Source organism: Camelina sativa, chromosome 16 (genome assembly GCF_000633955.1).
Source record: "Camelina sativa cultivar DH55 chromosome 16, Cs, whole genome shotgun sequence".
Taxonomy (NCBI): domain Eukaryota; kingdom Viridiplantae; phylum Streptophyta; class Magnoliopsida; order Brassicales; family Brassicaceae; genus Camelina; species Camelina sativa.
Genome location: NC_025700.1, coordinates 22,069,328 through 22,093,360, shown reverse-complemented (window position 1 = coordinate 22,093,360; position 24,033 = coordinate 22,069,328). Strand labels below are relative to the sequence as shown.

The 24,033-nt window shown below is 37.9% G+C and overlaps 6 protein-coding genes and 1 non-coding gene across 11 annotated transcripts; 3 read left to right on the top strand and 4 right to left on the bottom strand.

Annotated features, from left to right (window-relative positions):
* LOC104751793 (kinesin-like protein KIN-7M, chloroplastic) lies at nt 192-7,879 on the bottom strand. Of its 2 annotated transcripts, none has more exons than XM_010473820.2 (25): nt 7,143-7,879; nt 6,911-7,008; nt 6,709-6,798; nt 6,576-6,628; nt 6,290-6,355; nt 6,123-6,176; nt 5,878-5,937; nt 5,591-5,669; nt 5,439-5,506; nt 5,251-5,307; nt 5,065-5,169; nt 4,559-4,663; nt 4,242-4,349; nt 4,012-4,143; nt 3,740-3,922; nt 3,474-3,614; nt 3,138-3,275; nt 2,845-2,964; nt 2,684-2,734; nt 2,541-2,588; nt 2,286-2,423; nt 1,392-2,102; nt 791-932; nt 603-704; nt 192-492 (listed from the first exon to the last, which is right to left on the bottom strand). In XM_010473820.2, the coding sequence occupies exons 1-24, from the start codon at nt 7,487-7,489 to the stop codon at nt 619-621; spliced, it is 3,180 nt and encodes a 1,059-aa protein (XP_010472122.1). In that variant the 5' UTR covers nt 7,490-7,879; the 3' UTR covers nt 192-492; nt 603-618. The 2 variants fall into 2 exon arrangements, with proteins under 2 accessions (XP_010472122.1, XP_010472123.1); XM_010473821.2 differs by having other exon boundaries at nt 3,474-3,611.
* LOC104751792 (autoinducer-2 kinase) lies at nt 9,205-12,178 on the top strand. 3 transcript variants are annotated; one of them, XM_010473816.2, is made up of 9 exons: nt 9,205-9,349; nt 9,441-9,670; nt 10,017-10,156; nt 10,314-10,566; nt 10,661-10,793; nt 10,888-10,976; nt 11,101-11,378; nt 11,501-11,570; nt 11,808-12,178. In XM_010473816.2, the coding sequence occupies exons 1-9, from the start codon at nt 9,286-9,288 to the stop codon at nt 12,012-12,014; spliced, it is 1,464 nt and encodes a 487-aa protein (XP_010472118.1). In that variant the 5' UTR covers nt 9,205-9,285; the 3' UTR covers nt 12,015-12,178. The 3 variants fall into 3 exon arrangements, with proteins under 3 accessions (XP_010472118.1, XP_010472117.1, XP_010472120.1); XM_010473815.2 differs by having other exon boundaries at nt 10,311-10,566; XM_010473818.1 differs by lacking the exon at nt 9,205-9,349 and having other exon boundaries at nt 10,013-10,156.
* TRNAP-CGG lies at nt 12,203-12,274 on the bottom strand. The gene has a single exon. It is a non-coding gene; the product is annotated as a tRNA-Pro (tRNA).
* Nucleotides 12,339-13,312, top strand: LOC104751790. The gene is made up of 2 exons (XM_010473814.2): nt 12,339-12,940; nt 13,131-13,312. The coding sequence occupies exons 1-2, from the start codon at nt 12,374-12,376 to the stop codon at nt 13,290-13,292; spliced, it is 729 nt and encodes a 242-aa protein (XP_010472116.1). The 5' UTR covers nt 12,339-12,373; the 3' UTR covers nt 13,293-13,312.
* On the bottom strand, nt 13,341-17,364 carry LOC104751789 (protein DETOXIFICATION 46, chloroplastic). The gene is made up of 14 exons (XM_010473813.2): nt 16,776-17,364; nt 15,984-16,078; nt 15,744-15,852; nt 15,601-15,656; nt 15,282-15,337; nt 15,050-15,188; nt 14,787-14,924; nt 14,632-14,700; nt 14,433-14,543; nt 14,215-14,343; nt 14,030-14,107; nt 13,855-13,926; nt 13,702-13,764; nt 13,341-13,611 (listed from the first exon to the last, which is right to left on the bottom strand). Exons 1-14 carry the CDS (start codon nt 17,251-17,253, stop codon nt 13,513-13,515), a joined length of 1,692 nt encoding a protein of 563 aa, XP_010472115.1. The 5' UTR covers nt 17,254-17,364; the 3' UTR covers nt 13,341-13,512.
* LOC104751788 (fructose-bisphosphate aldolase 1, chloroplastic-like) lies at nt 18,445-20,610 on the top strand. The gene is made up of 6 exons (XM_010473812.1): nt 18,445-18,776; nt 18,874-19,143; nt 19,392-19,501; nt 19,609-19,699; nt 19,792-20,061; nt 20,157-20,610. The coding sequence occupies exons 1-6, from the start codon at nt 18,597-18,599 to the stop codon at nt 20,433-20,435; spliced, it is 1,200 nt and encodes a 399-aa protein (XP_010472114.1). The 5' UTR covers nt 18,445-18,596; the 3' UTR covers nt 20,436-20,610.
* Nucleotides 21,006-22,712, bottom strand: LOC104751787 (B-box zinc finger protein 18-like). Of its 2 annotated transcripts, none has more exons than XM_010473811.2 (5): nt 22,394-22,712; nt 21,893-21,989; nt 21,680-21,795; nt 21,427-21,591; nt 21,006-21,340 (listed from the first exon to the last, which is right to left on the bottom strand). In XM_010473811.2, the coding sequence occupies exons 1-5, from the start codon at nt 22,484-22,486 to the stop codon at nt 21,293-21,295; spliced, it is 519 nt and encodes a 172-aa protein (XP_010472113.1). In that variant the 5' UTR covers nt 22,487-22,712; the 3' UTR covers nt 21,006-21,292. The 2 variants fall into 2 exon arrangements, with proteins under 2 accessions (XP_010472113.1, XP_010472112.1); XM_010473810.2 differs by having other exon boundaries at nt 21,006-21,343; nt 22,394-22,711.

Sequence of the window (24,033 nt, the reverse complement as noted above, 5' to 3'; positions counted from 1 at the left end):
TTATTTTTATTTCTAAAAACATGAAATTTTAAAGCGTTTTCAACCATGCGATAATACCAAAACAAATTTGGCCCAACTGCTGCATCCGTAGTACATTATTAGAGATGGTCTAACTGATGCATCCATCCGTAGTACATTATTAGAGATGGTCTAACTGATGCATCCGTATATCAGCTAAAAAAGCATCGGAACAGATTAACCCATTCTTTTTATACGCTATAAGATGAAGTACAACATATAAGTCAGTCTATAATATATACTTTACCCTTCCTTAAACGCATTATGATATGTTTCTTTTTTTTCTTTTTTTTTTTTTTTTTTCTGTTAGCATCTTTCTTCTTTCTTTACCACCTTTTTGAATTGAAACTTGAAAGATATAACAACAAACACGTTACATACAAGAAAAAAAAGCCAACATGTAATAAAAGAATCCGAGCCTGCCGTTCTGGAAAATTTTAGCAAACAAACAGACTTCCATATACTTCTTGATACCTGCAAATTCACATACAATCTGTCTTTCAATAACGGATTGCCTAATGTTTTCGAACTAGTGTATTTCGGATTTTAAAGATTTTGTGATGGTGGGTAAATAATGGAATTACCTTATATTGTCGTGGGTCAAGACGGGAACGCGAACAGGCGATCAGAGATCTTGGTTCGGCATATTGGGCATTCAGAGCAGGCAAGTGAACAAGATTTACAAACTGCATAAAAAGAGATATTGTGATCGTTTTAGGTTTACTTTAGTACTCAATGTAAGGATACTCAGAATAGTGAGAGTGAGACTTACGGCAGAAATGACGGCAAGGGAGGAGAATTGTGGCGGTCGGCGACTCAAAACAGACTTTACATATATGTGAGTTTGCATCAGCATTAGCTGCTGCAGCCGCCTGCGATTTCATCTCCTTCTCCTTCATCTCTTGCATTCTTGCCTATTATGTTATATAAATCATTAAATGCAGACCAAAAAACTATTTGATTTTGTGTTAAAGCTTATATTGTTTGAATGTGCGAGATGACTCATGGTTTTCATTACCCGTACAAAGTTTAGATGATCACACACGGGTACAAAAGTTACATATCCCCAAAAATCCAGAAGACATATTCAATACCCACAAGTAACTTGTCTTTATCAGTAAAAATCACTTGTATTATAGATATTTAGGACATGATATTTGAATATATTGGATCAGGCAAAGCAATTTACATATGTTGAACCATATTTTCTTTGGGTGTTTTGAAGGTCTTAATATCTGTTACCCGATCAGAAGGGCATAGCATAAAGGATAAGGAACGAACAGGTGATCAGAATGTAGGTTTGCCTATAGCTAGACTGGGTGACAGCTAAGAATGCTGAAAGAAAAGAAAAGGCAAATTTGAAAAAGATTTACCTTAAGACGAGCAACAAGGGGTTCCTCCTTTGGCGTCTCTTCAGCCTTAGCAACTATTACTTCTTCATGTCCATTCACAACTTGTATTTCTTTCAAAATCGCACTGTGTTTACTCTTATTATCAAATCCTGTCGCTTCATCTTCCTTTGCAGGCTCGATTTCGTCCCTATTTGGTATAGACAAGGCTCCACTACTGGCTTTCTTCAACTTGGCAACAAGTACCCACATGTTGGCTAAATCGTTTTCGAGGGCCTCTTCTCTTCTCTTTGCCTCTTCCGCTTTTTTCTTATACTCTTCTTCTATGTATTGTTTCTCAGCTAACGTAGCCTCTAGTACTGCTTCTCGCTCTTTCCTTGCGTGCAATTCCATTGTGAGATTTTCTTGGTTGAGGTTCCATGAGTCTGAGATCCTTGCCTTTCTCCCTGGCCTTGTTCCATTGCGGTTCGCTACGCTGTTCATGGAGTTATTGTTACGTTTCTGAGCTGCCGCTGCTAAGTCTCTTGCAGCTACTAATTCTTTTTCTAGCTTTGCGTTTTGAAGCGAGAGCTTTGTAACTTCATCAGCTAGATTCTTCAGCTCAATAGCAGCTGCAGAGGCCAATTCCTTTGCGTATGAAGCTTCTTCCGCCAATTTTTGATTTTGCACTCGTAATCCACTCTTCTCCTCCACACTCAGCGCACTCTCTAACTTCAACTTTTCGTTCTCAATCTCCTGAAGTATAAAAACATCAACACTCATGTAAATATAATCAAAGGTTCGGTAAACATATACTGTATATTGTTGTGTGTTTTTCACAATCTCCTTGCAACCAGAGCAGATACTTATCAGGCATAGTTGTGAGAATGATGCGTGATTGCAAATTTGACAAAAAGGCTTGAGATTTTGATAAATTACCTGAGACTGTACTTTCTTTTTCAGCTCGTCTACATACTCTTCAGTCACAGCATCAGAACAAGACAGTGTGGACTTTTGACTCGATAATCGTTGCTCTAGAAGATGCACCTTTTCGTGTAATTCATTGTTCTCAGTACACTGCAGTTGTTAGAGCATGTGTATTTTTTAGTAAGGATGAGTAATGAGATAATAGCCAAAAAAAAAATTGATGTGAAGAATGAAAAAGAGAAAAGGAGTCTGTGACTTAGAAGTGACCTTTTTCTGTAGTTGTTCTTGGAGAATACGATTATCTGCTGATATAATCTGATCCATATAGAACACAATTAGATATGTATTGACTTTAAGAAATCTTCCATTTTCGTTATAGAGAAAGCAATTATTCTAGAGAAACGTTTTACCTCCAGCTCAAAGCTCTTCTCATTGCATTGTGTCATCAATCTCACAACTTTCTGAAAACAACAAAATAATTGAAATACCTTTAGCTGATCCACTTTGTGTGCACAACTGAAGACATTAACAGGGTAAAGGATCATGATAATAAGATGATAGATTAAATTACCTGTTGCATTTCAATCGATGATGCATTAGCAATTGAAGCTTCACCACTCTCAGTTATTCGCTGTTCCAAGGATTTCATTTGTCTTTGCTTTTCTTGAATCTCTCTTTCTAGATTCTGGATCTGCACGCCAGAATATAATGTGTTCCATAAATATGCTTAAAGGTAAATGAATGGCTTAAAGTGGAATGCTAATTAAGTTTAGCAGATGGTCTGGAGATGCATTTTCTGATTTTCAGAGTTAAAACTTGAAATTAGGTATATAAAAATCTAGAAAGATAAATAAGAATCTTTACTTGGGTCTTCGAGTTTTCAGGATCATTTATGGACTGATCCACCATACGCTTTAGTGTGCTTGTGCTGAAGGCTATCTCACCAGCAAGCATCTTAACTTGTTCAACGAGGAGATCCATTTCATCCGGAGTCATAATGCCCTACAATATCCACAACTATCAAATGTTATTTTCTGTCAAGAACGCAGTGAAAAAACATACTCATGGGTTATGAAAGGTTTAGTGGGTACATGCGACACTGAATCATTAAACACCCTTTTCTGTAACCATTTCTCTAACCATCTTCAAATAAATCAAATTCGATGTAAAAAAGATTAGGCTAAGAATTCCATAACTCACTTGAGTTAATTCTGCACCAGAACCAACCGGAGAGTTTTCATCCTTAAACTTGCTGGAAGACCGCCGCGCATCTGATGCAAGAGAGAGAGTCGAAGATGGAGATGCCAGATTATCACTATCCAAGAGCAGAGAGTCCAACTTCTGAAGAGCAAAAAAGAAAAGAGAATGAGTCAATCTAGTATCAAATGTCTTGTGCAGTGAGGTACCAACAGTTAAAAAAGGATTACAGGAACACAGTGGTAATCAGATCTGAATTCCAAACTTACATCATCTTTACCAGCAGAAATGCTGCGCTGGTGAGCTGGTGTATCACCTAAATATCCAGGGATAGAATTCTTGGTAGAGACGAGTATGAGCTTTGTAAGCTTTTGGATTCTACTCATTAGAGCTGCTTTAGCTTCTTCTTCTTCTTCCAGTCTTGATTGCATCTTCACTTGACCTTCTTGTAGCTGTTAATAGAGTGATAGTTCTATTTATTCACCATTTAGAAATAAACTCAACCATTCATGAAATAACAAGGTCTCGGGGAAGTTAGAACCTGTTGCTTTAGGCTCAATAACTCTTCGTGACTGACACCAACAAGCACACCCCTTCTTAGCTGATCAAGTTCAACTTTGAGGGTCGAGATTTCTTTCTGATATTTCTTAATCAATGACTTCTCATCTATGATCTGTTTCAAAGTATATAAAAATGTATATTTTAGCCGAGGTTTAGGTTATGCCTTAGAGAAAAGTCATGTACTTCATGACCAGAAGCATAAGAAATCACCTTATTGCGTGAGGCATTAATTTCTATTCTCTTGGCCCTGCTGGCAAACTTCAATGTATTATGAGTTTCCTCCGTACTGCTTGACGCAGGAGTAACTGTACATATGAGCTATACCAGTTTATGGAAATAAAATCTTAATTAGCTTCTGATCATTGCAATCTTAGATTAACATCAGCATGCAGCGTATAACAAATAGCCAATATAAACAAACCAACATTGCCTTAAATATGCTAATGGAGACATCACAATAAACAATCAACAGTGCGAAACCACTACAGTGAAATGGGAAATATTCACCAGATACAGAAGAGTCGTACCGATACATGCCCATGCCCACTCAGTGAAGATTGCAGAAGACGAGTTAGCTTAGAGTCCCGAAATGGGACATGAGTTGTCTTGCCCTCAGTTAATTTTCCAATCACCTACATATTGAAACCATAAGAAATAGTTTATAATCAATACATCCTAAAAATCCATTTGAAAGGTTTGGTGACTAGAGCTGTTATCCTTGACATAAGAACACAAAAAGGGAACAGATTTCTCAGAAAATAAAGGCATTGATAATAAAGATACAGTAGCACTACAAGATCAGTGCACTGAAGAATAAATTGAACAATAGCCCAAAATCTAATTTCAAAGCAACTGAAAATCCTTTCTGAGCCTCTAGTGCCACCAAATCGGATGTGGTAGCAAACCAGGTTATTCTTCTAAGTCAGTTTTTCATTATACTGTCATAGAAATTCTGATTTACATCATATAATTATTGAAAAGGAAACATCTGACAAATTAAAAGAAAGCTCAAACAGAAGAGAGAGACACCTACAGTTCCAAGAGTCAGAAGACTCTTGTTGATGTATGCACCCTCTTTCCTCCTCAGTCCAGTTGTCTCAGTTTTGGAACTCTCCGATCCAGCTAAGTCAATCAAATTCTAAGCAAGAAAGAGACACACTAAGAGAGCTTCCCATAAGACGAGCGATCTTATGCAATGAAAGAAGAAAGAAGCCCTTACTAGCTGAGAAAAAATTACTCCATCATATTGGTCTCCGTGAGCACTACTTTCAATCATCTGCAAACAAACAATAGTTGAAATTGACACTTTAAATGCACAGCAAGGAAATTTGTAAGAGCGAAAGTATCTAAAGGACATTGAGAGGATCAAGAATAAATAATTGGATGTTCACCAAATTAAGGATGTACCAGTGTAAATATTGTGTGACTTCTACTGCTCATCAGGTTGAAATTATTTGAACCAACATGACGATGTTCTGCCATTGAAGATCAAAACAGTAATAAGGAGAGGCAACTATGAATATTTGAAAACATGTTTCAGCTGTAATTCTCCCAATTACCTTCCCCAGCTGCAATGAAAGATAATGCATGGCCTGGAGATAATACAACTTCTTCCTTAATACCCTCAACATAGGTTCCCTAGAAACAATACCCACTCTTGATCAAACCAAGGTAATTTATAAAAAAATAAAGAAATGAGGATGGATGCAACGTGAGGAATTCATCAAATGTGTTCACCATCCTCATCCTTTTCAGAGAAAAACTAATCTAATCAGACAAACAAGTGACTGCTCATGTCTGATACATTCGTAATTCATGTGCGAGAGAAAGAGAACAAGGTGGAAACCTGGGAATCCTCTCTAACACGTAAATTTTGCCCTGTTGGATCCAGTAAGTCATTTATCACCTGATACAAGTAAAAAAGTAAGCACTCATATAAAACAAAAGACAATGATGAGTTATCACACATGTTACCAACACAAGGAGAGATATTCTTCAAAGAAAGTAAATTCGAGGCTAAAAGCCTTAACTCCAGGGTTTGTTTACAGTTTCAGTAATGCTATTATATTATGAATGAAAACTTTTGTATACCTCATTGTATATTTCAAGATATGAAACACGGAGCAGGAACTCTCTTCCGGTGGTCTGATATTTAAAATGATGTAAGAAATTAGCAGATATGACACTGTAATAGGTGCATGAAGAACTGTAAACCAATAAAGGACCATATAAGTTATAAGTAGAAGAAGATCCCTTACTTCCTGGATGATACTGAACACATCTTTTATTGCCAATGGTATGATTCCAGGATATTCTTGATCACCCTGTGTATATTGCAAATGAAGGAATGGTCAACTATAAAATTCATATCTCAACAATCTTAATCAAGATCTTCTCAACTTCTTATTAACACAAGCATGTAAATCAAACATTTATGAGCAACTATAATCACTCCATCTTTGTGTGATAACTCATATCTTTCACAACCCAGTAAACGTTGTATGAAGCCAGTATAACCAAGTGGTGTATCCCGAAAACACTTACATGCATTGTATGCGTCTTTCCACTGCTTGTAACACCATAAGCAAAAACGGTTCCTGTCAAATTGCCAATACATAGAGGTATCTCAATGACAATACAAATCTAGTTTAATTGATCACCCGGCTATACTCCTTACCATTAACACCTTCCATTGCTGCCTTGACTACAGGTTTTGCAGCTACATCATATACCTCTGGAGTTGTTGCTTGTGGTCCAAAAACTTTATCTGGTATCAACAAATACGGAAGAACATTCATTGAACAAACCTAGGCGACAAAATCTATAATCAATGAACAATAATTTGAATTTTATCTCCGGCAATAAATTCAGATCAATACCAAATGCGTAAGCTGTGAGCGGATTATATTCATTCCTGACCATCTTATCCGCGTCAGGATACCAAACAATCTCATCCCCTCTTTGATATTCCCTCTCACTGCAATCAAACCGGAGATTTTCAAAATCGACAAGAGTATGAATTCACATTTCATCAATCCCAAACTTGTAAAGCAAAATAATCGTGAAATTGCATCCAACAGATCTGCTATTCCGCTTCCAGATCTACCGTACCTCATCGGACGAAACCTAACGGTGACGGAGATGCTATCTCGCTCAGAGGTAATACTCTGCACAGACTCGCCAATTTCCGATGGGTAAGAGACAGACGGTTGGGCTCCATAAGTCCCGGAGACGCCGATTGGACCGGAATCGGAAGTAGTACGAGTAATCGACATAGATCGGGAGCCGCTCACAGAGCCGGAATTGTAAACGGAAGAAGTAGGCGTAGAAGAAGAGCGAGGTAATAGACGGTTGTTTATATGAGAGGAAGAAGTAGACGAAGCCGAAGAGTACGGACTCGGAGGTCTACGGTGCGAGAAAGGAGAACGACTCCTAGTTCTAGATGACGATGAAGCCATTCACTTACTCAAGAGGAGGGAATTAACTCGTTTAAAAACTCGGTGACTCGGTTTTCGAATCGGTGAGGGAATTAACTCGTTTAAACTCGGTGACTCGGTTTGCGAATCGGTGAAAGAAGAAAGAATCAAGCAAAAAAAAACCACCAAATGTGAAGACGCAGAGAATGTGTCAGTGGAAGCTCACATGGCTGGGGTCAGAAAAAGCAAATATAGTCTTCATCTTCTTCTTCTTCTCTCTCTTTTCTCTTTCTTTACTTTTCCATGGTTAAGCGACGCGATGGTGAGAAAAAGGAGAGTGAGACCACAAGGAGAGAGCGATTGTTTCGTCTTCTTCACGCGACGGTGGTGAAGAGAGAGAGAGAGAGAAATTGAGAGATCGATTGAGAGATATTTTCTTTTGGTGAAAGCGTTTTTTTTTTCTTTTTTGGGTCTTTCAGATTTTGAATTTTGGATTAAACAAATTACTATTTTTTACACTGTGTGCTGACGTGGCTTGCTCAAAGGTAATTTTTGAGGTTTGAAACGTGGTTGAGGATTTAAATAACCGCGAACCGGAATCAAAAAGGTTTTCGAATTTTTAAAGAAACCGAACGAGCGGGAGGAACGATAGGTCAGTAAAAATAGTGATTTCTCCTTTTTGCCCTTTAGTTCTTCAATGTTTTGTTCCGGTTCATCCTAAACCAGCCAAATTGAAATTCTAGTGAAAAACCAATCAAATTTCAACCGTATGTATATATATTTTAGGAATCTTTTCCAACACCAAGATTAAAAAAATCTAGTGCTAATAATTTTTTGTTGGGATTATTTTCAAATAGTCTTTTCATCAAGTTCTAATACAAAATGGAACATTATGTTAGATTCTACATAAGTGCAAGAATGCAACATGTCCAATAGATTCAGTACTGAATTTAATAAATGGCTAAATGAAAGGAAACATAATCCTTAAATAGATGGTGTACTATTAAATCCTGCAAATTGCAAAAGACAAAATATTTACGTTTAAAAAAAAAATTGATAATCCAACAAAATGGAGTTATTACAAGCACGTATATCTCATTTCTTCTGTATAATATAATATGCTTATGTTACACATCTATTGAATTGAATATGTGGGTCCTCAAGTTAAATTAATGATACTAATTTAAATTAGTGAGAGTGTTTTGCTTCTCGAAGGTGGTTGTCATATCTCTCCCACTTCTTGAGCTCCACCGCACATCTGTCTCACACGTGCATGCTTTTTCTCCCTCACGTGTCATGTGATGTGATGTTGTTATTATGTGAATTTAGTGCTATCAATATGATATCATCTCTTAATATATATGTAAATAACAAGTATGCATTATAAATTTTAAATAGCATATGCATGTACATTTTAATTTTTTTTTTGTTTAGAGAATTTTGGTGCTAAATAATAAATAATACTAGTAATGAAGAAGATGTCATCATTATTAGTCGTGGGCCGAAGCTAAAGTAGGCCTACAAGGGTCCATTTTTGAATATGCCAAACGAAAACCGCACGCATTGAGAACGTGCAGCCCAACCGTTTGGTTGAGTACTACTGGAGTGTAAATTAAATAACACGGAAGGCTACAATGGTAAATGTACTGACAAAATTAGGAAAGAAAAAAAGTTTATTGTTTTTCAAATGGAGCAATCCCAATCCAACGGTCACGACGAACTTGCAAGCTCCCCCCTTATCTATAGAGTTTGGAAGAAAGGAAAAAAAAACAGCCTCAGAAACAAAGAAGGAGAAGAGAGCCACAGAGAGAGAGAGAGAGAGAGAGAGAGAGTGAGAGATGCTGGTGCTTGGTCAGTTTCAGATATCTTCGTTTGAGCTCTTCAGATCTCCGAAACAATCAGGTAAACATGATGATCCTTCGATTTAACGGCGTTTGGGAAGGTATTATTTAATCTAGGAGATCCTGAATCGTGATGATTTTTTAATCTCCAGGGTGTTACTCTAGTTCAAGGAGTGTTCCTCTACCCAGAACTCGTTTTTATTGTAATTTAGGCAGGAGCTCTGATTTCAGAGTTATGGCTGACATGAGCGGCGATAAAGGAACCAACTTTGAAAAACTTTATCTGGGTATGGATTTTGGTACTTCTGGAGCTCGATTTACAGTTATTGATGAGCAAGGATGGATTAAAGCTGAAGGAAAAAGAGAATATCCTCCTTTCATGGTAAACTCATTTCGAAACTATAGCTAATTGCCACTGGTTCACTTGATTGGTTCTTTGTCAAAGCCAAACTAATTGCTGGTTTCTTGTGTCATCATCATTTCTTGGTTGGGTCAATCTGATTTTTTTACTCATCCAAGATCTTTTGTCTACATATAAAGAAGTGGGAGAGTTACCAGAATTCTAATCCTCGACTACTTAGAACCTTCAGTAGTCTTTTGATTTTGCTGTCTTGTTTATACCAAATGAGGATTTGGGAATCTTTCTACGTATATTATTTACAAGTTCTGAGCTAATCTATGAAAGAAAAAAACTATGGACTGAGACGTTTGTTTTGTTATCTAGATAGAAAGAAGAAAGCATGGATTGGGTAAGCTCATGGAAAGCAACTCTTTTTTCGCTGCTAGAGGACATTCCGGCTACCGTTCGCTCCCTCGTCTCATCTATTTCGCTTGATGGAACTTCCGCAACAACTTTCATCTTAAACAGGCATGTGCTTCATCACATTAGAGGATTTGGTTTTCAGTATTCTCATTGTTGTTACTAATTTATCTAGTATCCTTAAGCATCATCAGTCACCATAGCTAAATGAAATCATTAAACTGTTGTTTTATATCCCCTTTGCTTGTTCACTTATGTGTAGCAGTGAAAATGGGGAAGTTCTGTGTCAACCTTTCCTCTACAACCAGAGCTGTCCTGATGCTCTGCCAGAGGTTAAGTCTATAGCGCCAGAGAACCACACAGTCTGCTCTGGTTCTTCTACATTGTGCAAACTTGTCTCATGGTGGAACACTGAGGTGCCGAACAGAGAATCAGCTGTATTGCTGCATCAGGCAGATTGGTTGTTATGGTTACTTCATGGCAGACTCGGAGTGTCAGATTACAATAACGCCTTGAAGGTGACATCGTCAAGTATTTTCTGCATTTAAGCAAGAAATTGTAGAAGAAAATGTAACTCACAAAAGTGTTGTCCTATCTTGGATTTGAGTGCAGGTGGGCTATGACCCCGAGAGTGAATCATATCCATCATGGTTGCTAAGTCAGCCTTATTCTCAGTTATTACCTATGGTGCAAGCTCCTGGAACATCAACAGGCCTTCTGAAAGAAAGCCTCAGAAGACAATTCGGTAAAAATTTCTTACATCTAACAAAAAAAAACCAGTGAAAAGAAACCAAGGATTTGATCAGGATTTGTTTCAATCTTCTTTTTGGCTTGATCAGGATTTCCGGATGATTGCATTGTCTGCACCGGTACAACTGATAGTATAGCTGCATTTCTTGCAGCACGTGCGACTGAACCTGGGAAAGCAGTGAGAACTCTGCAATACTCTTTGAATATTGTTTATCTCTCAGCTATACTCTTGACCTTTCTGTGCGCCACATATTGATCTTTGTATTACGAAATGATTCTTTTGTTCTAATTCTTTGCCAAAGGTAACTTCATTGGGTTCAACCTTAGCCATCAAACTTCTCAGCACCAAAAGAGTTGATGATGCGAGGTATGGAGTCTACAGCCACCGCCTGGATGACAAATGGTTGGTCGGAGGAGCTTCCAACACTGGTGGAGCAGTTCTCAGACAGCTCTTTAGTGACGAACAGTTAGAAAGACTGAGCCAAGAAATTAATCCTATGGTCGCATCTTCTCTAGATTACTATCCTCTTCAAAGCAGTGGTGAAAGATTTCCCATAGCTGATCCTAACTTGGCTCCAAGGTTTGTCCTTTCTAATGCTCTCACAAAGTGCTTCCGTATATGTAACAAGGAAGGTTTCTACTAATCTTCCCTCAAAGCATTAGTATAGATCTACTTACAAAACATGTCTTTACATATTGCAGATTACTTCCACGCCCAGAAAGCAACGTTGAATATTTGCATGGTATATTTGAATCAATCGCACGTATTGAGGTACTAACAACCATCTCTATGTGGTTGCTACTGAGTTCCACATGACTCATGGCAACATTCGGAACAAAATGGTTGTGAAACTACTGCAATATTGTTTTTTATTTCGAACTCCACATCTGAGCATATTTTCAGGCTTTATATAGTTTTTGGTTAGCCATAACGATCAAGCAAGTTTGGTTTACCGATGATGATTCAGTAATAGTGTCTCACTATGGTGTCGGATGTTAACAATATCAGGGGAAAGGCTACAAGTTGTTGAAAGAGTTGGGAGCAACGGAAGCCGAGGAAGTTTTCACAGCAGGAGGTGGAGCCAAGAACGACAAGTGGATAAGAATAAGGCAGCGAGTTCTAGGTTTGCCTGTGAAAAAAGCTGTCCACACGGAAGCGTCTTATGGAGCTTCTCTTCTTGCATTGAAGGGCGCAAAACAGAACAGTAATCTGTAAAACAGAACACATTTTCAAGACCAGAGCATGTGAACAAAGAGTTTGTGAATAGAACACATTTTCTTGTTAGTATTCTTCGGCTGTTCGGCATATATACCAAATAAGTGTATTGTAGTGTCTTGTTATCGAACATACAAATTCTCATGCAATTTTGTCAACTTCAATGTTTTTGACAAAATTTAATGTAAGGGGTGTTCCGAGAATCGAACTCGGGACCTCTCGCACCCGAAGCGAGAATCATACCACTAGACCAAACACCCATTTTGTTCATTTTTAACAGAACATAGATTAATCAAAAGGATATTATAAACCCCATAAAACTCACAGACCAGAAGAGGAGGAGACCATAGACGGCTGCAATGGCGACTCTAAAATCATCGACTTTGACTAACTTGATCCACCATCTTCTCCGACATCCTAAACCAACATCTCCTCTTTGTCTGTTCCTTAGACCCTTTCCTTTGTCTGTATTAACTTGTAAATCCAATCACCATGACAAGGGTTGCTTCCCGTCGATCTCCTCCTCTTCTTTACCTCTTCCACGTCCTTATATCTCACACTCTCACTCCTTCTCTACTCTCCTCGTACCTAAATCATTCTCTTCAGTTGTAGAATCAGAAAAAGATGAAGACAACGTGTCTGTAGCCTCTTTTATCGAGAATAACGATGATGAAGAAGAAGATGGGTCAGAGTCAAGGAGTACAATGGTTTCCATAAAAGAAAGTGGAAGAAGCTCTATAATATCTCAAGAGATGATGCCCGAGATCTCGTCTTTGAAATTGTCGGCGAAGGAGAAGAAAAAGCTTGCTTCTTACGCGCACAGTTTGGGTGACAAACTCAAGTCTCAACTCGTAGGCAAGTCCGGCGTTACGGATTCAGTCGGCCTCTCCTTCTTGGAGACGCTGGAGAAGAACGAGCTCTTAAAGGTATAAACTTTATTGTTACTACTATAGTACTATGTAATATACCAGGATTCGGATTGGGTAGTTTAACTGTAGTTTCCGTTGGAAGAGTTAACTGTTTTTGATCAAATGAATTGGATTGAAGTCCAATTTCAAACTCAAGTCTCAACTCACTGTGGTGACTTGACTTAAGCTTGACTGATTCCATGAATAGGTGAAAATACACAGAACATGCCCTGGAGAGCTAGAGGACATACTTCTGCATTTGGAGGAAGCCACTGGTTCAATAATAGTCGGGCAAATTGCGCGTACTGTTATATTGTATCGTCCTAGTCCCACCAAATTGAAAGCTGAGGAGGAGAAAACGAAGAGGTAGAAGAGTTGCACCAGATTGAATATTTTAGCTACATACGAATCTCAGGACTCCAAGGCAAGGCCTTTTTATGCCAACACTTTTCCATTTCAATAAAAATATATATTTTCCTGTTCTTCCAAGAATACAATTAAAGACTCTGTTTTCCATTGATCTACAACTGAATGAAGCTCTTCTCTATTCCTTAGACTTTTTCTTGTGGTGTATACGGTGACTTACTGAGCTACGCAGCTTTCACTTTCTCAGCATTTTGGCCTGTATCTTCCGAGTAAAGTACACCGTCCCGCGATAGAAGGCGGAAAAGAGATAAAGAAAACCGAGCCTGAAATAACATTCATGTTAGATATAAGACGAGCAAAAGATATGTGAAGTTTGGGTTAAAGTGGCTTAGTAAAGGTGTAGCAATTTATACCCATTGGAATCCCACAAGCGCGTACCAGCATCCTCTCAAGCCAAATCCTCCGTTGCTCAGGAGCTATATATTGTAAACAATGCGACGAGGAGAGAGTTACGTAAACCTATTTTTGGAATTCAGGAGAGTGATGGAGATTGAGGATTTGAGTACCATAAGTAGAAGCCCAGCAACCACAAAGCATCCAGTCATTGACAAGCTGATATATCTAAGATCTCTTCCCGCCTTCATTTTATAGACAACAATTTTAGTTCTTTTGGATCAGTGTTGCAGGTGTATATATCTTTTACAAGGATATTCTGAGACACAAAAAGTATTATTTATTTACCAATAAGGTGCCTTCGAGACTGTGAGTACTCGCTGTGATGGATAAAGCAAGGAAATATGGTATTATGACCTTGTGCATCTGTCACAATACCGAATGAAAAAATGTCTTTGAAACTTGTCATTCTTGAAAATGTGTGACTGGGAGAACATATGAGACAATTTCTAAAGAAAAGGGAAACGAAATACCTCGACTGTGACAACCTTGTCATGTGTGAAGATGTCAGGGAACAGCCATGGAACTGCTGTGCCAACGGTTCCGACTACTATTCCTAGCGTAGCGCCAATAATAACAAGGGACTTCAGAAGCATTCTAGCCTACATAGAGACAACAACAGTAAAATCAAAGTTGCTTCAGGCAACAGTAAAAGCTGACAATGGTTTTGACTCTCGAATTTTTCACCTACCTTAGGCAAATTGCGATTGACTCCGAATAATAACTCAGGCATGAAGGACTGTGCAGTTTGAGAGAGTGGCTCCCCCCAAACCGTACTCATGGAATATGTCTGAAGCATAACCTAGAGACCAAAAGAGCCAAAGACATTAGTATGGAGAAAACTCAAATCATGAAATATCGTTGAGGTGAGATATAAACGGACATATCACCTGATGAGCAGCTATGACGCTTGTACCCATTGATGTAGCAAAGTACACAAGGAGCGTATAAAACAAAACCTAAGGGGACAAAACAAAAATCACAGATAAGAAAGAGGAGATCCTGTGGCAAATGAGTGTCCCTATAGAGATAAGAGAAGTAGAACCTTTGACATCATAGTTATAAAGACTGGGGCAGCGAGCCCAAAGATCGTCAAAAGTTCACTTGGAGAAGGAACAGAGAATGAGAAAGCACTGTATCCTTTCTTGTTTAATGCGTCCATCATCATATAAGCTGCAACAACCTAAAACATATCGCATTAAGACTATAGTGTTAAGTGTTAACTAGCTGATATGATATGACCAGACAAGAATATTTCAGTTCCAAAATCAGAACTTTCCCATTGGAATCTAACAGATTTCAGCTTACTTGTGACACCATAGTTGCCCAAGCTGCACCTGCTATACCGTATCCTAGAAAGGTGCATAAGACCACATCACCAACACCGTTTATTACACTAGCAACTGCCAATGCCTTTAGAGGTCCCCATGAGTCTTTCATACCAAGACTAAGACAAAAACAAAAAAAGAATGTCACACCAGAGTATCAGTGAAACACATTCCTAGCGGTATGTAAAAACGCAAATAGGGTATATAGGAACCTTGCACTTTGAGCAACCCATCCAATGAGAACAGCTGGCCATGCTAAACCACGAATCTGAAAATGGAAAATTAATATCTTCAAAACAATATAAGAAAGAGGAAGTAATGTAAACTAAATTTTTCGCAAAGAATTAACAAAATTCAAGGCTATTAGCATGGATCGAACTTAGTCTAACATGTGCATCTTCAGACAGATTCACATGGAACAACCATACTTTTTGTCTGTACGCATACAGTCAACGCACTCACCAAAGCTCACAAGACATTACAATCTGAAAATTCACAACACAAAAGGGTTTACCAAGATAGAATATTAACCTGAACATATGTATTGGCCGCCGGGACAATATCAGCATTCTTTACCCCTGTAAAAGCTGAAAGAAGACTAAACAGTCAACAGTCTGTTGATTTACTACTAGTCACAAACTTGCTACTGGTCAAATATAAATATCACTTGTTACCAGTTAATGCCCGGGTACCAAACAGTCTTGTAAACAACATCATTGTGACTCCACAAGCCAACCCGATGAAAAGCAAGATCGATATCTGATGTTGTACTTCATCTTTATCCTACATAAGCACTATTCTATTAGGATTTGCTAATAAAGTGCACTTGGAAATACTTGATTTTGCTTATGAATAATGACAATAAGGTATTAATATTATAGGCCAAATTCATAGTTCAAGAACGATAAACTGACCCGCCGAGCAAGAGAGGTGGCAACAAGATTTGAAGTAGCAACCGAGAGGAACATGAACGTATAACACAAATAATCACAGATTACGGTTGCAGGACCTGTTACATCCATAGTGAAACTGGAATTACTGCTACTTGAACCAGTAACCCCAGCGTGGAACATAACAAAGGGAAGAACAATCGGATGTTCCCAGTTTGAGTAATTACATTCAAGGTTTAATATAAATCAAAAGTTTTGAGAAATCAAAGCCATGACTGAAATCTGAAACTTACATTCATCTTTGTTTCCAAATTGACAATCAAACAAGAGAGTTACCTTGCTTTATGGAACCTAAAGATCCTATTTTCCCCTCAGTAGTCTTAAACTAATCAGACAGAAAACAAGAGAAAGCTAAAGCAGCAACTTTTGGTAAGTTCAACAAACACAAAATTAAGCACCATTCAAACACGTCATTAAAGAAAGGTTAGTGCTTTTCCAGCACATCACAAGAGATAAACACATACAGGCCCACTTAAGATTTCAAGGTTACACACAGATGATGAAAAGAGAGTAAAACTCCTCAGTCCTCACTAATTAGACAGAGACAAGCAAAATCTGAAGAAAAAAGGCTAAAAGAATTGTTCTTTTTGTGTGGTTAAAATTGATAAAACAATGTTTATCAGAATATATAACAAAGAGCAAAGAGACTCATTTCAAACTTCACCACTTTTTTCCAGTTAAAGTTGAGGAACCAACATTTTATGAAATCCAGTCAAGCAAACTCAGAGTCTATGGTGGGTATTGTATAGTCATTACCTAAAGCAGCGAGCTCGAGTGAGCTTCCTTGACCAATCACCGCCGTATCAATGAGACTCATCAACGGCCCACATAGCCACAGTCCGGCGGCAGGTCCGGTAAACATGACGATCTCTTTCATCTGTCCCCAAATGCTCTGATTAGCCAAGTCATCTACCTTCACTGCTTCTACTTCCACTTCAACAGGATAAATCGAACCATTTCCATCTCCTTGAAGCTCAGTCACTTCTTCCTCCGTAATCGACCCATTTCCGCTTTCTCCATCAACAACAAGCTCCTGATTGGGACTTGCACAGTTTCTTATAAATCTGTTAAACTCCAAGGACTTTGCTCCGGAAACAGAGGAGCTCCTCCTGAAACTCGGGAGTGGAGGCTTCCATGACCTTAAACTGATTATTGAAGATCGGAATGGTAGCTTTGGGTTACATGAGGAAATCGAAGAAACTGTGAAAGATAAGGTTTTGCATTGGATTTGCATCGTTTCTTGATGCTCAAAATCAAAGGCAAACAAATAAAAATTGCGGCTTTGAAAAGCTTCCGGGCGTTTGATAAATAAAACAGATAGAAAACAACACAACTCTCCTCAAGTCTCTCATCATTTTTTTTTTTGGAAGCATTCAGTCTAATGATTGGTACAGCAAACCGGTTAACCAAATTGAGATCAAACCACAATTATTGATTTTTATATATTCGGTCCTCTCCTCTGTCTCAATGTAAACCAAAATTTGACGGTCCAAAAACAAAGAAGAGGACCAAAATAAAGTGGGGAAATTGATAAGGCAATGTGTGACTGTAAAACAAGTCGTCCAAGTGTTGTTTTCATGTTGGAGACAGAGGACAAGAAAATCTTATTATGCAATTGCATCGAGTCACCCTTGACCCTACTTTGTAATCCTAGACCTAGAAAGTAGAAACTATACGCAATTTGCAAGCAACTGTTTGTAATGTAGTAGTGTACATATTTCACTTCCGACGTGAAATATACTATGGGCTTTGTTTAAAAGAACGAATGGGCCTTTTAGTATCTGTTCAAGGCCCAATGTTTAAGAAGCCCAAACAAGTAAACCTGCTACGTTTCTTTTCCACGTGGCACGATAATTAGGGACGGGAGCTGATTTGGCAGTCCATGGATCGTTGATGAGACTTGACAATATATCTCTGATGATAATCTCCAAAACATAACCTCAGCCTTAAAAACCACTGCGAACTCATCAACACCTCACAAACTCAAACTCATCCATCTCCCATTGTAGTAAATTTACGGTTATTTTATGGTTCTCTTCTCTAGTTGTGAGTTTTGTTAGAAATTTGTCGATTTCTCTAGTGAAACATGTGGACCTCAGCCTCAATTAAGCAACGATACATGGAAATATTTATGTCAAGAAATCAATGTTCATACATTCTTAGCACAAATTCAATCATATATATAGTCACCAATGAATTTGTCAAAAATTATTACAAAGAAGCCAATAAATCTAAAATTTTGGGAAATTTTAGATTTAGCTTCTGCTTGGTTTAATTTTATAAACACGTAGTCTGATAAGCTTTTTATCATATGTATAAGTCTTGTTTTTTTTTTTTTTTTTAATTTTTTGGTCATTCAAAGATATTATCGTCCACGTGGCAAATCCTCGTCAGCCGGCTCACGAGAACCTCAATTATCCAATCTTTTGTTTATGTCTCTTCAGTCTCTCTATATATTAAAACCACTGAAACGCACGATTGCTGTACTAGTGTGTTGTGTGTGTGTTAAGAGCGTTTGTTTTTTTTGTAATCTAAGCTCTCTCTATAGAAGAAGATAGTAGTAGCAAAGCAACAACAATGGCGACAAGCACTGCGACTATGCTCAAAGCCTCACCGGTCAAATCTGATTGGGTGAAGGGACAGAGTATCCTCCTCCGTCAACCTTCCTCCGTCTCAGCTATCCGTAGCAACGTCACACCTTCCTCTCTCACCGTTCGTGCCGCTTCTTCTTACGCCGACGAGCTCATCAAAACTGCTGTAATTATTCTTAATTAATCCAAAATAAAAACAAATCATTTTATAACTTCATTTGTTGATGATTTAAATATTAAAAAAATATATATATGGTGTGCAGAAAACAATCGCGTCTCCGGGACGCGGGATTTTGGCGATGGACGAGTCAAACGCGACTTGCGGGAAACGTTTGGCCTCGATTGGGCTAGAGAACACGGAGGCTAACCGTCAAGCTTACAGGACGTTGCTTGTGTCGGCTCCTGGACTGGGACAGTACATCTCCGGTGCTATCCTCTTCGAGGAGACTCTCTACCAATCCACCACCGACGGCAAGAAAATGGTTGATGTTCTCGTCGAGCAGAACATCGTCCCTGGCATCAAAGTTGACAAGGTATGTATTGTATTGTTGTACTAGTAAAACCTAGCTAGGTTTATGCCATCGATAGCTTTTAGGTCTGTCTGATATATCTTAACCGGGTTATACTTTAGTTTGTTTTGGTTTGGTCTATTCTTCGATTTGAGAAATCTTTAGTCCGGTTTGAGATTCGGTTCAGGTTGGGTTCAGTTTTAAAGTAATCTATGACTATGAGTGTTGTTACTTATGAAAGTGGATAATGAGTTTGTATATATTATAAACAGGGTTTGGTGCCACTTACTGGGTCTAACGACGAGTCCTGGTGCCAAGGACTCGACGGGTTAGCCTCTCGCACCGCTGCTTACTACCAACAAGGTGCTCGTTTCGCCAAATGGTACGTTCATATATACTCTCATTGCAGAATCAATGGACTGAATTAGTTATCACTGATCTTGAATGTGCAAATGGTGTTTTGATTGAACTCTCCTCATGTATGATTAGGCGTACTGTTGTGAGCATTCCAAATGGACCCTCTGCTTTGGCTGTTAAAGAAGCAGCTTGGGGACTTGCCCGTTACGCTGCTATTTCTCAGGTACTATATATAACTCTAATCGCACCGGTCTTTTTCATGTACATTAACACTGTATTGAATATACTTATGCGTTTTGAGTTTGTGTTCTGCAGGACAGCGGTCTGGTGCCAATTGTGGAGCCAGAGATTATGTTGGACGGAGAACACAACATTGACAGGACATATGATGTTGCAGAGAAGGTCTGGGCTGAGGTTTTCTTCTACCTGGCTCAGAACAACGTCATGTTCGAAGGTATTCTCCTGAAGCCGAGCATGGTTACTCCAGGAGCTGAGGCCAAAGACAGAGCTACTCCCGAGCAGGTTGCTTCCTACACTCTCAAGCTTCTTCGCAACAGAATCCCTCCTGCTGTCCCTGGAATTATGGCAAGTTTTCTCTTTTACTGTCATTTTTTTTGCAGCTGAAGAAACACTATGCTTTACAATTGAAACAGGGATTTGATGTTACCTATTGTATGCAGTTCTTGTCTGGTGGACAGTCTGAATTGGAGGCTACCTTGAACTTAAATGCCATGAACCAGGCACCAAACCCATGGCATGTGTCCTTCTCCTACGCACGTGCCTTGCAGAACACTTGCTTGAAGACATGGGGAGGCAGAGAAGAGAACGTGAAGGCAGCTCAGGACACTCTCTTGGCCAGAGCCAAAGCCAATTCGTCGGCTCAGCTCGGGAAATACACAGGAGAAGGCGAGTCCGAGGACGCCAAGGAGGGGATGTTTGTAAAAGGCTACACCTATTAAGCTATTTGTAATAATGGTTCCATAGGTCAAAACTCATAAACTTGAGAGCTTGAGAGCTTGATTCTGGTGTTTTGAGTTATCATTATACTCTTCTTCATTATAAGCGGTATAAAAGTCAATTCGTCTGTTATCTATCATCTGAGACAGTTTTTTTAATATATGATCGTTTCTACTATCTTTGTACCTACTCGTTACTACGTCTGTTTTAACCATTGTTATAAAGACATTCAAACTCTGGCATTACTAGTTATGAAACTGTTATAATGATACGTTTTCTGAGCTAAAAAATCACATCATCTAATACAAGAAAATGACATTACAAAAGACCAAGCATTATGTTCATGATGAATCCTAGGTTTGTATCCAAGAAAAATGGAGCAAGAAACATCAAAACACAATATTGAAACTTGAATAATGAGAGATTGCATTTCAAGGTCATGTGACTCTCAACTCAACCCACTCATCTTTTTATAAGACAAAAATCCAAAAACAGAGTGAGTTCAGAGTAAACAAAACTAGACATAGAGAGAGAGAGAAGAAGAAGAAGAAAATAATAGCAATCGCTCACGGTGATCACTTAAACTGAGCCAAGAAGGCATCTTCTTTAATGGCTTTTTTCATAGTTTTTATTTGAGATTTAACTCTGAAGATTCGTCATTATACAATAATCTCTTTCAAGCTTTGCTATCTAATTGACCATTTCGCAAAGGAAAGAAAAAGAGAAGAAATCCAGAAAACAACTTATTGGTCTACGCTAAGCCATTTAATCTGATTTCCTCAAAACCAAATGAGAGATTTCCCTATAAAGATAGTGTTCTTGCATAGGTTGGTTCTTACTTGATCTTGTGTATCTATGATCAATGTTCAGGCTCATGATTGTTTGCGTTATTTACATCAATACCCTCCTCCTTGAAACAAACAAAACAGTTTTAGAGAACTGTAGAAAAATTGAGGCAACAGTATTACGTTCATCAAGATAAGATACACGTACTTGGTGATTCGATCCAGGCTCGTGTACTCTTTGAGGGTTGGAATTGAGATCAATCATATTGTGATCATGATCACCATTTCCATTTGATTCTTGACCGCGACCAGAAGAACCTTTTTGACAACGTAATCCCAATTGGTCAGCGTGATTAGGCTTATCGCCTGGGAACTACAAGACACAAACATTGTAAAGCAGAATCAATATCACAAAATCAAGAATGCTTCAAGATCCTAATAACTAGTCTCAAGATTCAAACCTCAATCCTCTGTCTCAGCAATAGAAAACGCCTGTGTGTTCTCTTCCCACCAACATGTACAACCATGTCACATTGTAGACAAAGGGAACTACCATCTATCTCACAGTAAAAGAATGCTGCTCATCGAGTTAACACAAAAACATGTCAAAAAAAACCGAACTTTTCCTTTTTCTACACACCAAAGAAAGGCAAAGGAATCATATTCATTCATACCGGGTGCATTTTCGCATATGTCACAGCTCGGGGCATTGCTTGGATCAGCTAAGCCTACACGTACATGTCGACTAGCTAGCTTGTTGCACTTATGAACCTAAACACACAAACAAAAATGTTTCATATCATCACTTCCTATACTTATCACCATTCTCCTCAAAACAAAACTAATCAGAGCTCTTACAGCTGCAATAGAGTGACTGTAAAGTGTATCACCAGAGACAATGCTATAAGCAAAGTTCAAATTCTGACTAAGCTAAAATCAGTACATGATCATCCCTAAACAATCAAAACACACGCCTGCTTTTGATAAAGAAATTGGTACTATACTTTTATAGGACAGCTTCGAGTTACAACAATAACCTCAAAATCCACAAATTAAGCACTGCAACTAGAAATTGCCTCAAAAATTATCCAACTTTATCAGCATTGGTTGAGATACAATAGTGTTAAACTAAGAAGAAGAAGAAAAAAATGGCTTTTTCAGATAAAGATGGTTACTTTTTCGTCGCAGGAGCAGCAAAGAGCAGCTTCGTCGGCGGCGCAAAATACAATTGCGGCGGCGCTCTCACAAGCATCACACAGAATTCGCATGTTTTTCTTCTCAAACGATCAGTTTCAAAGTTTGCATCTTTCTCACCAAACCCAAATTCCCATTGCTATGAAGCAGATGGAGAGATAGAGATATGAAGGGTTTAGGAAAAGAAGATGATTGAGATATTTTTGAGTCAAACACTATCTCAGAGAGCGAGCGAGAGAGAGAGAGAGAGAGAGAGAAGGAGCAGAGAAAATATGATAATTTTTTTGCAGAATGCTGCGAGTAGAGATTTTTATATATATGCAATAATAGTATACTCGCTCTCTGAGATAGTGTTTATTTGATTTCTCCCTTCTGATGGCCACAACTTAAACTTAAGGTAGCAAACAAAATTTAATGAGTTGATAGAATCAGGGTTTGAATGGTAGATGTGTATACCATTCTTTTTTCTCATTAAATTTACAGTTTTTTACGGTTATCTCTTAATTTTAACCATTTTTTACTGTTTACTATTCTTTATTAGATCTATAGATTTTAAGAATCAATTATGAGAAACCATTATTTGAAATGGTATTTGTTGATTATAACACTTTTTTGAATAATACGTAGATTTTTGTCATTGTTAAAATTATCAAAATGTGATTTAACATACGTTTTATCTGTCATGTTTGGGTTTAATCAGAGTTCTATTTGTTCTTATGATTTAGTATTTGATGTAAAGTACATACTGTATTGTAAAAACAAAAAATCAAAAATACATATCTTTTAACTTCTCAAAAGTGGTAAAATCTATAAACTATTTAACTAGTAGTATTTTCATAAGATTTTTTTTTTTAAAAGTAAAGTTTTTAACAAGTATTGCTTTTTAAAAAATTTATAAATAGTAAAATGTGAAAAGTCAATCAGTAGAAATCGTTTTTGTGAGTAGATGACTTATCAGTTATGTGGTAGTAATTAGTAAAATGCCCATTTGTTTCTTGAGAAGAGATGGTAAACATGAATCTATATTTATATGCATGTACGATTATTATTACTTGCATCATGTGGGTAAGGTTCGGTGATTCAGAAAAAGAAAAAAAAGAAAAAAAAAATCAAAAGCTTGACTCAAAGTAATGCATTTAAAAAAAAAATATGTTTCATAAGTGAAAAGTCAATCGACGGACAAAAAGAAAATGATAGATTAGAAACGAACTAAGGGTCAGAGTCTATGGACCCAGTGACGAATTAATGAGAAACTACATTAGACCAAACGACTTGTTGTTGTAACTTGTAAGAGCTGTTTCTTTCTTTTTGTCAAGTTTGTATAGAATGTTCGAGCTCGTGTAATCTCGTCCATGGAAATCAAAATGTCTGTCTTTTTTTTTTTGGTTAAATCGTAATCAATTCCACGTTAGTTTTTATCATTTGTTGAACAAAAACAGGTGTAGTACTTTGACAAAAAAAAACAGGTGTAGTACGATAGGCTAGTTTTAGTAATAGTAGTAGTGAAAACTTTAAACATGAGGAAGGAAAAATAAGGGCCACACGAAGGAATGAAAACAGAAATGGTAGGGTCGAAACTATCAACAGCCACTGGAACTGGTGGTCAACAAGTAATGATCGT

Excerpts from the sequence above, each read along its gene's own strand:
- LOC104751792 (XM_010473815.2), top strand. The coding sequence starts at position 9,286 with ATGCTGGTGCTTGGTCAGTTTCAGATATCTTCGTTTGAGCTCTTCAGA. Across the intron at positions 10,977-11,100 it reads CGACTGAACCTGGGAAAGCA|GTAACTTCATTGGGTTCAAC; the intron begins GTGAGAACTCTG and ends TCTTTGCCAAAG. Across the intron at positions 11,571-11,807 it reads AATCAATCGCACGTATTGAG|GGGAAAGGCTACAAGTTGTT; the intron begins GTACTAACAACC and ends TAACAATATCAG.
- LOC104751787 (XM_010473810.2), bottom strand. The coding sequence starts at position 22,486 with ATGCGAATTCTGTGTGATGCTTGTGAGAGCGCCGCCGCAATTGTATTT. Across the intron at positions 21,990-22,393 it reads GCTGCTCCTGCGACGAAAAA|GTTCATAAGTGCAACAAGCT; the intron begins GTAACCATCTTT and ends TTGTGTGTTTAG. Across the intron at positions 21,344-21,426 it reads AGCCTGGATCGAATCACCAA|GAGGAGGGTATTGATGTAAA; the intron begins GTACGTGTATCT and ends GTTTGTTTCAAG.
- LOC104751790 (XM_010473814.2), top strand. The coding sequence starts at position 12,374 with ATGGCGACTCTAAAATCATCGACTTTGACTAACTTGATCCACCATCTT. Across the intron at positions 12,941-13,130 it reads AGAAGAACGAGCTCTTAAAG|GTGAAAATACACAGAACATG; the intron begins GTATAAACTTTA and ends TTCCATGAATAG.
- LOC104751793 (XM_010473820.2), bottom strand. The coding sequence starts at position 7,489 with ATGGCTTCATCGTCATCTAGAACTAGGAGTCGTTCTCCTTTCTCGCAC. Across the intron at positions 5,507-5,590 it reads TTTCATTGCAGCTGGGGAAG|AACATCGTCATGTTGGTTCA; the intron begins GTAATTGGGAGA and ends CTTCAATGGCAG. Across the intron at positions 4,144-4,241 it reads TTAATGCCTCACGCAATAAG|ATCATAGATGAGAAGTCATT; the intron begins GTGATTTCTTAT and ends ACTTTGAAACAG.
- LOC104751788 (XM_010473812.1), top strand. The coding sequence starts at position 18,597 with ATGGCGACAAGCACTGCGACTATGCTCAAAGCCTCACCGGTCAAATCT. Across the intron at positions 19,700-19,791 it reads GTTACGCTGCTATTTCTCAG|GACAGCGGTCTGGTGCCAAT; the intron begins GTACTATATATA and ends TGTGTTCTGCAG. Across the intron at positions 20,062-20,156 it reads CTGCTGTCCCTGGAATTATG|TTCTTGTCTGGTGGACAGTC; the intron begins GCAAGTTTTCTC and ends TATTGTATGCAG.
- LOC104751789 (XM_010473813.2), bottom strand. The coding sequence starts at position 17,253 with ATGCAAATCCAATGCAAAACCTTATCTTTCACAGTTTCTTCGATTTCC. Across the intron at positions 16,079-16,775 it reads ACTCGAGCTCGCTGCTTTAG|GTCCTGCAACCGTAATCTGT; the intron begins GTAATGACTATA and ends TGGATGTAACAG. Across the intron at positions 14,344-14,432 it reads TCAATCGCAATTTGCCTAAG|GCTAGAATGCTTCTGAAGTC; the intron begins GTAGGTGAAAAA and ends GTCTCTATGTAG.